The 16023-nt window shown below is 39.7% G+C and overlaps 1 protein-coding gene across 1 annotated transcript; it reads left to right on the plus strand.

Moving 5' to 3' along the window:
- The first annotated feature begins 358 nt into the window (after positions 1-358).
- Positions 359-14022, plus strand: LOC308411512 (purine nucleoside phosphorylase-like). The gene is made up of 8 exons (XM_080905434.1): positions 359-494; positions 3014-3177; positions 3267-3370; positions 8360-8535; positions 8627-8817; positions 11569-11774; positions 12222-12293; positions 13992-14022. The coding sequence occupies exons 1-7, from the start codon at positions 460-462 to the stop codon at positions 12276-12278; spliced, it is 933 nt and encodes a 310-aa protein (XP_080761560.1). The 5' UTR covers positions 359-459; the 3' UTR covers positions 12279-12293; positions 13992-14022.
- The last annotated feature ends 2001 nt before the right edge of the window (positions 14023-16023 follow it).

Raw genomic sequence — 16023 nt, forward strand, 5'->3', positions numbered from 1 at the left:
TTCCGTGTAGTCATTCGTGACTGCGCTACACACTGAAAGCAACCTTCTGATAAGCGCCATAATTCGGTTACAGGAAACGTTAAAGCTCCATAAATGCATACCTTTGCCTAATAACGAAGGCATAAATGTGTTTGGTTTTTTCCCCCCACGTTATATCAGTTGCTCGGAAGTAGCTGGCAACACAAGTAATCCGGGCGCTGCAGCTTTAAGCAGCTGCGCGCGCTCCCGCGGACGGCAATCAGTTTCTGGCAGACAATCACTTTTTGGCACAACACCGGCACTCTGTGTAAGCCCCGCCCATCCCCTTCGAAATGTCTTGACGTCAACGCGCAACACCCCCTCCGCACTCCGTCCACCCAAGCAGAAGAGTCTCTATCGGCGGCTTTAACTGGCGCCATCCACGGGAAGCACCTGTGAAAATAAACACTAAACGGGACCTTATCGTCGCCATCGTCGGATATGGAAGCGGCAAACCCCTCCAGCAGTCAGTGCAGGTAGGAATGACAAGGCTGGATGTTAGTGAAAAGAGCCTAATGATTGTCAAGGCCACTACGCTAATTGGAATGTGGACGGTGTTGAAGGGGGTCTAAAGAATAAATCCTAAGATTTACATAAAGCATCTTGTGCGTTTTGAGAAACGTATAATGAAGGCAAAAGTGACAGGACGCTTATTTCTGAAGATTAGACCAGCCAATGAGGGTTTTCCTCTTATGAAGTGAGCTTGTCGTAATATGACAGGTGGAAGCCTTTACCTACAGCGTGAGGGAAGAATAACCTGCATTGTTAATATATAAAAATGCAAATGTCATTGCTATCTATCGTAATGATCTAGTCAGACTGGTTGCACGTTCGCCTACTTTACAGGCCTGTCTTGTGTGTCTAATTCAAAGCCTGGGGCTTAGCAACTACCGCGACTAGTCAAGCTGCCTTTTGTGTTTTCGGGACTTTGTGTTCGGAATGCCAGAAATATGTGGCAGTCAGGCTTCAGAGCCTGAATACAAATTTCCCGCAGCACCACGGACAGCTCCACACGATACCAGCCCACCAGTTCAAGGGAAGGAGAGCCCTTACAAACTCACTTCCTGCTTGCTGTTATATAATTGAACATAATCACAAAGTGAGCTCAAAGACAAACGTAACCTAGATAAACATTGAGCTCAATTGAAAGGCAGGTAGGAGAAAAATCGAAATAAAATGTACTGGCTTACTCATATATTACTCTATATGTTGCTAGGTGTAGGTGTAAGTCTAGGTGTAGCTGTGAAAAACTACTGCCACAGGACTAAAAAAAAGTAAGTAACATCCAGGTGTTATTAGCTCTACAAAAGCAGAAGGCTTTATAGAGGTTCTGCTTTTAAGATTCTGCTCTGTAAAATTAGAAGCTAGTGTAGAGGATGACACAGAAAACAGCTACTTTAACTTATTGCAACTAAATTTGGTTTAGTTAATGAAACATGGATTGTACTGAGTTTTTCACAGTTTTTTTTACAAGCTGTCATTTTGACATGACTTTAAAATGCTAACTCATAGTAGACACTGTAAGGTTATTATGTAATTTAAAAAACAGGATAATCTAACAGATTAACACCATCATACAAAGATGGCTAAACATCAAGTTCTTATAATTGTTATTTGGTAAGTCTAGTTGGCCACTCAAAAGTAAATTCATCTTGTTTATGGGGAAAGTTTACTTCCCCTTAAATAAAAAGTTACAGCAGAATTACAGAAATGAGAGCTGTCATCATGTTCTTGCTGAATAAGAGATGGTTTTATTGCTATGCTACATATTATACACCCCTGCTGATGTCTCCATGTTTCCATTGCTTGGGTTTATAAATCACTGATAAAAAAAAACATGCAATGGTTAAATAACCTGACATGCTGTCATTTATTCTCCACCTTCTAATCCAGCAGACCTTTGTACAGTCATGTGTTAATCTTCCTGACTGGTGTTCTTGTACAAAGCTGAAAATTACCACCTGAAGAATTAGTTATAGAGCCACGATTGCAACTGACAGACTGGATAATGATTCAGTTACTTTCAGTTTCTTTCTTCTGGATAAAATTTTTGATGCATAGACCCTTGATATATTTGGCAGCTGGCCCACTTTCTTACTTCATGGAAATTTTATGACTTTGACTGAACTCTCCATCACAGTTGCCAAAACTTCTACTGTTGCTAAAATAATTCCATGCTAGATTTTTAGCAAAGAAAAAGGTGGAATATGGAAAAGATAAGCCAGAACATCTAATTCTAATCAAATATAGCATATATCTTAGATAGGATTTCTAGAGTCTTTGGGCTTTCCCCTGCTTCAGCTTGATCTGGTAAAGGCCACAGCCTGAAGTGTCCCTGTATTTTAACAACAAGGCTTGACTTGAGGCATTGAGGGAACATTAACAAGGTTATAGCTTTACTACCACATTTATAACCAGAATTACAGACTGGTTCAGGCTTTATATAATGTAGTACCTTGGGGCATTCCCAATCAAATCAGCACCCCTGAATTATAATTTGCCTGGTGCACTCAAAATAGCAAAGTAAAAGCCCTTCAGTGTGTTGCACCCTGCATCATTGAATCATATTTTTACAGTGTTCATTTCTGTGGGTTTTTACTCCCACATTTCTCCTCCAGATGATCTTTTCACTTATTTTTAACATCGCTGTTGCTGAATAGTGGGTAACTCTACCAGTGCAACCAGTGAGACAATGAGCATTAGCTTTACATGAGTTGTGGAAACTTTGTCATCACAAAGGGACACACTTTAGCTGGATAGACAGGTCAGGCTAGTTGATCCACACAGGAAAGCCTTAACTGAACAAAACTCATTAATCTTTCTATTTTTTAGAGTTCTGACTTTTAATGATTGCCTATAGAAGTTAAAAGAACTTTCAGTTGAAGCTGTTCTGCTGGTTCTTCTGTTTTCAACAATGTCTTACTTTTGTATTCTCAGTTAAAACTGCACATGTTGACTTGATATTGTTTATGTTCCTTAACACTTTCATATACAGTTATGAAGACTATAAGGAGACAGCGGACTGGCTGCTTAACCGTACAAAGCAGCGTCCCAAAGTGGCCATCATCTGTGGTTCAGGCCTGGGCGGTCTAGCTGATCTGCTGGAGGAGAAGATAGTGTTCAAATATGAGGATATTCCATGTTTTCCCACCAGCACTGGTAAGCGGTTTCCTAAAACTCATTATTACTGTCTGGACAGTGTGCATATTCATGCCAGCAATGGCTAATGCTACGCGTGTGCTGTGCAGTGCAGGGTCATGCAGGGCAGCTGGTGTTTGGCAAGCTGAATGGCTGCGAGTGTGTCTGTATGCAGGGGAGATTCCATTTCTACGAGGGTTACAACATACAAACGGTAAGCAGCAGTATGTAGAGATAATCTACTGCTTGTGGTACCTTTTATTACCCAGATTAGACCACCTTTTTCTTTTCTGATGTCACATTGGCTACAGCCATCTTATATAGAATGTATAGTTATTTCACTCTTTATTTCACTCTGGGGGCGATCGTGGCTCAAGAGTTGGGAGTTCGCCTTGTAATCGGAAGGTTGCCGGTTCGAGCCCCGGCTTGGACAGTCTCGGTCGTTGTGTCCTTGGGCAAGACACTTCACCCGTTGCCTACTGGTGGTTTCAGAGGGCCCGGTGGCGCCAGTGTCCGGCAGCCTCGCCTCTGTCAGTGCGCCCCAGGGTGGCTGTGGCTACAATGTAGCTTGCCATCACCATTGTGTGAATGTGTGTGTGAATGGGTGGATGACTGGATATGTAAAGCGCTTTGGGGTCCTTAGGGACTAGTAAAGCGCTATATAAATACAGGCCATTTACCATTTCACAATAAAAATAAGTAATAAATTACCAATATTTAAACTGGTGTTGTGGGATTACAATTATAAATAGCTGCAGTTCTAAGAAAATGTTGGTTCCACACAAAGCAAAAGTTCAACTATTTCAGTCTGCAGTAAATACAGAGACATGACTGTTCTTAATCATCTAAATAGCAGTGAGGCTAGTATGGCTAAAAACAGTCATGTCTCTGATATGAGTTTTATATTTGTTACAGCCCTAGCAAGTCTGTGTGTTGTGTGGGTGTGTTTTTCTCATCCAGTAGTTTAGCTTCCACCCAGCTCGCCCGAGGAGCCAGTGGACAGCTGGCTTTATTCAGCAATCAGCCACCTAGTGAAGAGCTGGTTAGTCAGTGTGTGGACCAGTCTCGTGTGGGGAGCTTTAGTAGCGTATTCTGCTTATGTTAAGAAAGCTTGGTGTTTTCTTTGAGCTACTGTGAGTAGCAGATACCTGGTGTTTACTCTTTGGGATGTAACCTGATAGGTTTGTAGCTTGAACCTATTCGCTGGAACGTTAAAGACAATATAATTACACAGCAAGCAAAACATGAAGTAGGCACCAAAGTTCTCTGGTTTACTCATGCATGAGGGAGACCTGCCTAGAGCCAAGTGTCGTCCTACCACTTGACCTCCATCAGACTCTCAGCCAGGCTCCCCACAGCACTCCTTTTATTGTGGTTACATGAATATGCATAGGGTCATTAACATATAGCATCTTACATAGGTATACATGTGAACAAAGAATACTGTGTGTGTGTGTGTTTGTGTGTGTGTGTGTGTGTGTGTGTGTATGTGTGGTACTGCTGATCAAAGGGTCATATAACATCCTTGGTCAGGAAGAGGGTAGACCCCCCCCTCACCCTAGATGGTTCACCCTAGATAACACGGTGAGGAAGTCCAGCAGTTCATCTAAACAAAAAGCACTTAGACTAGAACAGACGTAGCTACGTTAATCCTACCATAAAACAATAAGACAAGGTACGACCTCTTCCCATGCTCCCAGGATGTAGGTGTGGAATACACACCAAGCCTTTGTGTCCTGCTAAAGATCACAGTCCTATCACTACACAATTGATTATACACCTCTAAGAATATATGGTTAAATATTTCTAAGCATAAATGACAATCAACAATACAAAACCTAACATAACCCATTATTTGTCCACTTCCATACTCTGCTCTGCTGGGATTATATTTGATCTAACTGCATTTTGAATGGCTTCCATGTGAAAATGTGCAAAGATAGACATTTATTTGTTATTGCTTTGCCTCATGAGCAGCTTTCTGTCACAATTTCTATCCCAAATTACAGAAGAAATCCAGTAACGAAAGAACAAGACAAATAAAAAGCAGTCATCATTCAGAGTTTTCATTAAAAAGGTTATTATATGCATATGGGACTGAGACTCTGGCCCGGCACACAGTCGAAGTGGTGTACTCATTTCACATTCATATGGTGTAGTCGTTCCCTCAGCAGAACATTCAGGGGCTTCAAGACTGTATCAATCATGTTTCATAGAATAGTTTCATAACTCATGAATCAGCATTATTGTGCTGTGAAAAAACAAGCAACTCTGGAACAAATACAACATTTCCATTACACAACCCAACTCGCTTCTGTGTCTTGAGACCTTGCTGATGCAAACGATGCACTGTACTGTAGAATTCAGCCAGCAGTTTAAATTCTGACATAGTCAGTCACACTGAGAAAAACATGCAGTTCAAACTGCCTTCAAAATAGATTGTTGCTCTTTAAATTGATGAGTCAAAATCAGACTTTCTTCCATAAAGCTTATATTCTATGAGAGAACGCTGTTCTCTAAGACAATTAACCCTCTCAGGCTCAAATTAAACTTTTTGTTGCTAATGCACAGCCTGCAGTGGTACTTCTGAGTAAAAAAAAACCTCATAAAATATGTATGTGGGTTAATCAGGTTGTTAGTTTTTAACTGTTGCAAATCGGCAACGCCTGCCTTGAGAGGGTTAAGACTTTCTCCCAAATAGCCTAGTGATTTTTAAACGCTTACATAGAATAGAATAGAATAGAATAGAATAGAATAGAATAATAATAGAATAATCCTTTAATTGTCCCAGAAGGGAAATTTGGGTTTATGACATCAAGGATCAAGGATAGGTACAACTTGAGGTAACAATTTACCAAGTTTGTAGAATGATCAGCTGAAGTGCTGAGATGACAACCAGTGTGTCACATTGGATTGCCCTTTGGCCTGTGGAGACTGTATGCTGGTTTGACTTTTATTACCCGCTTTCACATGCCATATCCACATAAAATTCTCCATATGACCCCCCTGAATCAAAAAGACACATTTTTTTATAGTAACAGAAGGTCAGATGCTTTATAGTCCTCTTATATCCAGTTAGAAGTATAGACAAACAACATTTTAAATGTCTCTAGATGAGTCGTCTGCATATGCCACCCCCCACCTATGCCATCTTAAGTAAAATTTTCTACTACAAATTTGCTTTTCTGGCAGAATGTACTGGACTTTGTCCTGTGTTATGGTCCTTAAGCCCTACTTGGCAACCTGAAAAAAATAAAGCCAAGATAACATTAGATGGGATGTTTTTATTAACCATGTACAGTAACTGCATGGCTCAGTGAATGGCAGTGACACTCTGTTGGTTGTCCACACATTTTAATTGTTCCAGTGCTTGCTTTATGACAGAATATCTGCCAAATTAAAGACACGCTTATCACAACTGTCTTGTGGTTAGGCAGATCAGCTATTGTTACCATGGCAATACACTCATCTGAAACATTTAGTATAGTAAACATTACACCAGCAATAATAAGTGCCTGTAATTGATTACTTTGTCTTATACAATGAATATGTTTTTTTAGAAGAAGTATTCCACCAAACCTTATATCATTCGTTTGCTTTTAGAGGTTCTGCAGTCCTGTTATTACACACGGCTCTGCTTAAATTTTGTCCATGGAACAAAGTTTGTTGTGGGCTTATAATATGCAAATCCTATATCAAGCATACCAATATTCCAAAGTGACAGCACTGACCTTATCAAGGTAGCAAGCTACTCGATAACATTTCTGCACTAACTAGCAGAGCACTTTCATAGGCAATTCAATCTCTAGGGGAATGTGAAATAGAAAAAAACAATTTCTAAATGTGACTGCAGTGAAAAGTAGCAACAGTCATTTATGGGCCATCAGTTGCCATATAAAGGTTAGCACAGAACCACGACTAGGGATGGGTATTGATAAGATTTTAACGATTCCGATTCCATTTTCGATTCTGTTTAACGATTCGATTCTTTATCGATTCTCTTATCGATTCTTTTTTTTTTTTTTTAAAAAAGGAGAACACTAAGGTCGATTAGCTTAGAACTTTGTTTTATATCTTCTCTTTGAACAAGATAGAAATTTAGGAGTAACATGGCCTTACAAACCCAACAGTGAGATCTTAAGAGATCCAGCCTACGGCTCTTCAATGGGGTGTCACAGGGTCCCCAGGAAAAAAAATTGTAAATGTAAAATAATAAAATAAATATTCTTCTGTAGCAATAACAAAGTATAACATAAATTGTTCTGTGGCAATTACACAAGAATATCCAGTAATGTCCCTGCCTACAATTAAACACATTCACTTACCGAAAATCGGGGGCATCTGCTGTGGCAAATGGGTTCAAGCCTTTGACCACAAACTTAGACACTGCTCGGTGACATTCGTCTATCCTGGCCTGAAAGGAGACGCTACCGGTAGACTGCAGCGAGAACTGCCAGCGAGCGCCAGCCAGACTCTGTCTGTCTCTCTCATCATGGTCACCTACATGTACAGTAATGGCAGGTCTTGTAATAAGGCAGATTGCGCTAACATAATATGCACTGTTAGTTGATTATTTACCTGCCGCATTAACGGGAGAGGACGTGCAAACGTTACTGCTGCTGCTGGGTTGAGATTCGCGAGTCCGGAGCGGAATTAAAAACGCGTGTCATCGCGTGTTTTGTGAGCAAATGCTTGTGCATAATCGTAGTGTTTCCTCCCTTAAATGAAATATCTACTTTGCAAGTTGCCCTGTTGTCATCGGTTCTCATAAAGTATAATCAAACTTTTGAGCGTTTGAGCCGCTTAGGCGCCGTGTTTCCTGCCAGGTAAATGACGCTCTGCAACGTGGTGACGTCATTCGGGGCGACTGGAATCGATAAGGGAATCGTTTGCAAAAATGGCAAACGATTCCAAGGAATTGAAACAGTGGGAACCGGTTCTCAACAAGAACCGGTTTTCGATACCCATCCCTAACCACGACTGTACCACACATGCGCAAAAACCTACAGTAATAAAAATCTTACTGACATCAGTGCATAAAGAAGCTGGCACTTTTATAATGTTTGCTTCATATGATGAATTGTTTGCTTTGCTATTATTCCCAGGTTACCTGTAACTCCCTTCTGTAATTTTCTGACAAACACTGAGACCATAAAAGAGTGACAGCTGCTCTCTCTGAAGCATACAATTTTTATCTTTCCAGGTGACTTACCCAGTGCGAGTCTTCTATCTGCTGGGTGTGAGCACTCTGATTGTGACAAATGCAGCAGGAGGACTCAATGACACCTACAGTGTGGGAGACATCATGCTCATTAAAGATCACATCAACATGCCCGGATTTGCAGGACAGAACCCTCTGTGTGGGCACAATGATGAGAGGTACAGAAACACTCAGGCAGGGCAGTGAAAGGAAAATCTGTATCTTATACATTACTCCTGTGTCTCATTCATGCATTAATTATCCCTGCAGGTTCGGAGTGCGGTTCGCATGCATGTCAGATGCATATGACCGTGACCTGAGAGCCCTGACCAGAAAAACAGCAAAGGAACTGGGCTATGACAGCTTCCTGCAGGAAGGGGTATACTGCATGTTGGCTGGCCCAACATATGAAACCATTGCTGAGTGCAAACTCTTTCAGATGCTGGGGGCTGATGCTGTGGGTTAGTACAGCTCCTTCATCCTCAGTTCAGATAGTGCCCTTTAAAAAGGTACCATAAAGGGTTAAAACTTCATAACAGTACATCTACAAGAGCCACCATACATACATTAAAAAAATATACGGAGAGACGAATTACTTTGAAGATGTACTGACAGCAGTTAAATTTCTGCAGTAATATTACCCCAACAGTTGGAACTAGTGGAAGCTAACCCATATGGAAAAGATATATATAAATCTTATAAAGTTTGTATCTGTCAGGAGTGAAAACAGATATAAGATCCCTTGAAAAATTATATAAATGAGACTTGTATGTTTTGGATACTTACTAAAATAATATATAAAAGTAATGAGAAAGTGTCCACTTTCATAAGTAAATCATATAAGCCTTATATGATTCACTATATGAAGTAGGCCACATCTTATGCAAGTCTTTTACAAGTTTTCACTATTTCTTTTCCATATGGGAAAAAAGCATCAGTTTTCACCTGATTCATTGGACAGTGCAAAAACAAGCTTATGTTTGACAGAGTTTTCCTGTCTGGTTCACTTGTCCGATATTGAACCCCAGACTTAAAAGTACACAAGATATGATGGCTTAACTAAATTAAAGACCTAAAAATGACTTCAAAATCTATGCATGCAAAATGTTGTTTTGTATAAAGGATAGTATTTTTCATTTGGTCCTCCTAGTGATCTATTATGTATTATGTATGAGTCTGTATTTGTTACTTATTTGTTCAGATCATTGACAGACCAACTTGGCACCTGGCTCTCCTGTTATTATTACATAACCTCCACTTTTTACAAAGTCATACAGTATGAATGACTTTGCAATTCTTCACTCTTGAAAACGCTTCTTCTAATTCCCCTGTTTTTTTCTCCCACACTTTTTTTTGCACATTATGTGGTAGTATACAGTTACACACAATTATACTGCACAATACTTTTGTGTTTTTGAAGGTGAAGTTGGTTTAAATACAAGCTCTGTTTTCTTATTTAAATAATTCAGCTCCGTGGTTAAAATAACAATTTATACATGCAGAGTCTACAAGTCAACAGTAAATGGTTTGGATTCAGGCTATGAGTGGGACAAATCAGAAAAACTATCTGAGTAGTGTTATTTGTGATTTGTTGTTATGAGGTTTATGTTACGTGATTGGACTTGCTTATTGTTTGCCTTCATTACAGTTTTATTCACTTGTGCTCTTTAGATCCATCCATGAATAAATTCTAATTCTAAATAATTTGGTGGAGATCAAACTGGGAGCCATAACACTGCCTCCCAGTTTACTGTGCTACTTCCTCTCAGTTTGTTCCCTCACTACAAGAGATATTACTGAACCAAGAACACATCATAGAGCTCATATGATTCATTTCCACCTGTGCACATGGATCAAGTACCCTGACTTTCTTTAATTTACACAGATAATAATGCCATTAAATTTTACTTTCAAATTCAAACCAATAACTCCTTTCCAACACTTACTGCTCCACTTAAGGGGCATAACACAAGACACCTCATCACTAAATCAGTTTTACGTGCACCTTTTTCAGTACCAACTTGAAAAATCAGCTATCATCAGAGATCATTGTTTCATCCTTGTAACCACCGGTTCACATCATATACATCACAGCATACACCCTCTTACTCTTTTTTCACTGTATAGCAATTGATGTTTTGTTTGTGTTATTATGTATCATAATGTGATTTAGACTTTCATGTCCTACAAAGCAAGAACTTGATATAAACCAGTTTTAACTACATCAGATCAGTTACAGTAAATGTAGCATGTTTAATGGTAAATATTTTCTGTGTAGTAAAATTGGCAGAAAAAGATGATACATTTTGAAAGTTGTTACCTGGGTTCATTATCTTTTTGAGTTTTACTATAGTTTACTTTTACATATGTCAGTTCACAGCCAGAGTAGTTTCTAAATTATAGGAAAATATGCCATTTATGACAGAATAGTTATTATAAGATAGCTAATAAAAATGAATATCTAAGTTCATGAACTTTCACTGCCATAATCCTTTTAAAAAAAATTCAACAGGACTTCAAATGACTATATTTAAAACTGAAGGATGACTATCACTTGACTCTGCAGTTAACTGTAGTTCACCAATGCTTTATTGGTTTGTCTGTCCCATAACTTTACTATTTTGCCTCACAGTAAAACAGGCAGCTAAAAAGCCACTTTATGCTACAGACGCAGCAACAAATGGCAGACAAGTTAATTAGGATCTTAAATACATCATACAACGATAAGAAAATGACTCCAAATGAATTCTTAATAAGCAACTGTTTGCTAAAACATTGGATATACCTATGTTTATTTATGACTTTAATAATAGTCATATTGGCTTGTTTTGCTGCTCACAGGAGGGCCACTATCACAATTTTTTAAAACTATCTTAGTACTACTTTTACACTTAAGTTTAAGCCTATTTGTTATGGCATGTTCGTCGTGTTCTGTGAGGTGTTAGCCGTATTTGGGTTGGTAACTACACATTTATAAGAGAAAGCCAAGCCATGGAGATTAATTAAGCGGGGATTATCTAATAGAAATTGCTGTAAAGTTGCATTTTGTGAAATGAAGGATCCTGTGTGTTTGGAGACTGACCTATACCACAGTGCTGAAGTCAAACCACCTTTTCTTTTTAACGTGTCTCTTTCAAGGTTCAGTACTAACTGAGATGTAAAGGAATGTTTTTATGTACTCAATTAAATGTCAACCTCTACCCTCTGTCTAGGTATGAGCACAGTCCCGGAGGTGGTGGTGGCTCGTCACTGTGGCACACGTGTCCAGGAGGACGTGGCTCCTGACCGTCGCTTACGTGTCTTGGGCCTGTCCCTCATCACCAACAAGGTTGTGACAGATTATGAGAGCAATGAAAAAGCAAATCACACAGAAGTGCTGAAGACTACTGAGCGCAGGACTCAGGACCTCCAGAATCTTGTGAGCCGCCTCATAGCCAAGCTCTAGTAATGAATGAATGCCGTGATGTCAGATATAAATCACTCACTTTCAACCTACCACAGATGTAGACAATTTTGTTGTCTACATCTGTGGTAGGTTCTCTCAGCTATCTTTACTTCCTTCTTACTTTGGAATAAGTAGCTTTGGTGTGCCACTGTTTCCTTGTGGTGACAAACTGTTTTGCTGCCTGCCTGTTTGTGTTACTCTGCATTTCCTAGTTTCTATTTTGTACAATGTATACCTTTCCAGTGTACAAAATATATACTTAAATACAATTTATACCTTACATTATAACATTTTGAGTCCTCCTTCCTCACTACCTCACAGTAATGACATCATGACTTTTATAAATAATGTATTTATTACACATGCTAAGTAACGACAGTGATGAATAATATATTATTATTCTTGTTCTTCTATCTATAGAAGAACAAGAAGCGGCTACAGCTGTTCAAAATCCCACAAGGCTGGCCGACAAGATAGACGATGGGCAGGGCTGTGAGTACTCAGACTGTGTTTTTTTAAATGCAATATGGATAAGATCTTGGAGAAGCTCATGGCTCTGCAATATGGATAACATCCTGAAGAAGAACAATGGGAATTTAGAGACCTGATGACCAGTGACGGCCATTAGACCTACTGTAAAATTGGAAGCAGTTTGTATATTAGTACTAATCTTAATGCTCACAGGGGTCAATTGGTTAACTTTCCTGATTATTAATTTTAAATTCTGACAATAGGTTGTGTGAATAAGCAGAGCAATTTGCAATTTTTTGGGATTAACAATGTATCTGATTCTGATCATTAATATAAAATACTACAACAACTAATAATAGCAACTCGGATAAAAAGCCATTGTTTATGTGAACATTCATACAGCACTTTAATCAATACTACAGAGTCAAAGTTTATTGATTTCTTTTACGAGGTATAATTTCAAATAAAAATATTTCTAATGGTAGCTGCGCAAATCCTGTTAATTAAGTTAAGTTGTATTAGTTACACATAAAATTTCTAATGGGTATTTCTACTTTCCAAGGTCCAGTACCCAATAAAACACAGCAGAATTCAGTTCTCTGATTGGCTAAAGATTGTTTTGAGTATAACAGCAAACTTTGGGGGAGTGGCAGTGCTCGGCCCCTTGCTAGCCCGCTTGTGGGTCTGCAGTGCCCACTATCCTGGGTTTTGGCACCACTGTAACAAACCACTGCAGGCCTAGTGACATTTTCAAGCTTTTCAGCATGGTTTATTCCACATCTTTGCAACATCCCTTGATACAGGACCCGGTACAGCTTTTAAGGTGGTGAGGCTAGCTCGTAGATGCAGATCATAGAGGTGCGTCCATCTCACCTGCAGTGGTACTGCAAGCCATGACCACATCAGATTTTAACCATACATTTGGACAGCACTTTATTATTTTTTTCATTTAAACCATTTTCTATCCATGGCTGGTTCGGAATCACCAATAAGTCTAACACGAAACTTTTCTGTACTGTTGGAGGAAACCCAAGTATCCACAGAGACAACATTCACTCAAAAGCAAGTGAGCAAGTCAAAAAGACACTTAGATCCACTGGATAATGATAACGGGAAACGTGTGGGATCAATTTATTGATTTCACATTTCTTTTTTTTTCGATCACTGTTAATGTGGTTCATTCCACATAGCTTGTCCTAATCTCCACATCACACTGATCAGATAGAGATGTCTATCCCTTTGATTTATATCTGACATCACAGCATTCATTCTTTTCCTGTCATGCTTTCCTACATTGCAAAATAATTTTATATGTCCAAAAGTCAGATAAGAAATTAGTCAGACTATAGGTTGTAATCTACAAATTATATTAAACTGTGTTACATTCCTAAAATTCTTATTTTCTTTCTTAGATGTAATTGTGTACTGCTGCCAATGAGTTCATCAACACGTCTGTTTGAAGCTATTTTATTGGAGTATCTACAAGCAAGAATTTTGAGATTCAAAGATCATTTTAACTAGGTGTGATTTCAAAAGAGTTAATTGTTGCACTAACCAAATTCCTAAAAGCTGTTAATATATTAATTTAATTTAATTTAATTTAATTTCCGTAAAGATTCCAAACAACTCATCTTCCATTCCAAGTATTGGTATCCTCAACTAGGTTGGTAAATTAGATCATGTGATTGGATGAAGGATCTGACTCGTCCTGAACTTTAGGGGGAGGAGCAATAACGTCAGACTGTGGTGAGAGTACAGCAGACTGGCAAAGATTTGTTTCAAGGTAAGTGCAATCCTAACCACTAATTCTTTCCTTTTGTTATGATCCTAATCTCTTGTCCTTCCAATGATACAATACAAATAGCTAAACTTCCATAATTTTCATCCCTGTCCCTGGACATTCCAGCTATGTAATATACAGTTGCTTGGAGAGGAGTTTCTCTTCATTACACGGAATGAACATGCAGGTTGCCTCTGTAACACTTGATGCAGAGACTGGCCCCTGAACAGACCATCCGAAGGTGCTCTCCAGTGCCACGAATGTTTTTGTAAGTCTCTCCACCCTTCCTGTCACGGTCTGCCAATAGTAGTCAGCTCCTATGAGGACAGCAAGCTCTGGTTCCTCATTGGATCCTGGGAAGTCAGCCAGTTGTAGTCCTCTTTTCTTAAGCTCATGCTGGATCTGTTCACCAGGAACCTTCATTATTGCCGAGCACACTTGTGGGGTCTCCACAGCTTCTATTACAATACTCTGTTTAGGATCCCAGATATTTTGAAGCATAACCTTCACTATGCTGTGCTGTGATCTTGTGGGAAAGGAGGACCCAAATGTGTGTAGTGTCAATGTCTCTTGCCTTATTACTGGTAAATTTAGGCTCTTCACCAATGTTTCATGTATGACGCTTCTTTGGCTGCCTCCACCTAATAAGCAACGAGCTACCCTTCTGCCTGATGGGCCTTCAATCCACACCTTTGCAGTCTGTAGCAACACAGTGTTCTGTTCACCTGGTTTCACTCTTACTGAATGAGGGAGCACGGAGGAGACCACTGCTTCTTCTGGTTGGGATGGGGCCTGTACATCCACCCTTTCACCACAGCACACAGCAACGTGATGTCTCCGTCCACATTTCTCACAGGACACATTCTTGGTCTTACAGAATCTTGCAATGTGTTTCTGTCCCAAACACACAAAACATCTCCCCATTGTCTTTAACTTGTCCTTTCTTTGAAGCGTGTCATTATTTGGGCAGTTTTCCGATTTGTGATCGGCACACTCACAGAATATACAGGTGTTTTGTTTCTGGCTGGCTGTGTACAGCGCAGCAGTAGATTGTATGCTAGGCCTTTTAAACCTCACATCACTGAACGGTGGCTTGTACAGTTTATTTTCAGTTTTCTGTGGGTTGTACGACTTTGTCATTTCCAGCGTTCTTTCCCTGCTCTGAACCTCATTCTGTAGGAATGTGACCATTTCTGACACTTTCCACTCTTCATCTCCATTTCTCTGACGGCTGTATTCAAGAGCTATAACATCTGGAATCATCTTTAGCACTATTGGGCATAACAAACTTCCGTAGCTTTCTGACACTACACCCAATGACTCTAAACTTCTGATCTGAATTTCACATTCATCATACAGCTGCCTCAAAGCATGCACATCAGAGGATTTTTTAACAGGGGTGTGGTTCAGCAGTTTTCACATGTGCGCACATCCTTTCTTCCATATCGGTTTTGCCATAACTCAATTGCGTTGTCATAATTTCCATCTGTCAACATTAGTCTTGCAACTGCTTTTGCTGCTTGGCCAGTGAGATAGGTTTTCAAAAAGGTAAACTTTTGCATAGTGCATCATTGTGGTGAATAACAGCTTCATATTGACTCCAAAACTCCTGCCACAAACTGGCATCTCCATCATATTTGTGAATAATCAGCTTAGGAAGCTTTACCGATGCTCTCTGTGCCAATGAATGAGCAGAGCTATCGTCACTCACCCTTTGATGCGCAGCTCGTTCGCGGCAATCCTCATTTCGCTTAATTATGCGCCGTGCACGGCTCTTGGACGGGATGATGCGCTCCTTATATTCCTCTGCGCTTTCGATCTCCATTTCCAGGTCATCCAGAGCTGTTTTACGTTCTATTTCACTATCTAAGGCATACAAGCTGAGCTCCTTTGCCGACAGCATTTCCAGTAATGTGCTCAGATGGTCAGTGTCCGGATCTGGTTTAGCCATTTCGGAGTCAATTTGATGTA

The sequence above is a fragment of the Rhamphochromis sp. 'chilingali' genome (genome assembly GCF_963969265.1).
Source record: "Rhamphochromis sp. 'chilingali' genome assembly, chromosome: 15".
NCBI classification, from domain to species: domain Eukaryota; kingdom Metazoa; phylum Chordata; class Actinopteri; order Cichliformes; family Cichlidae; genus Rhamphochromis; species Rhamphochromis sp. 'chilingali'.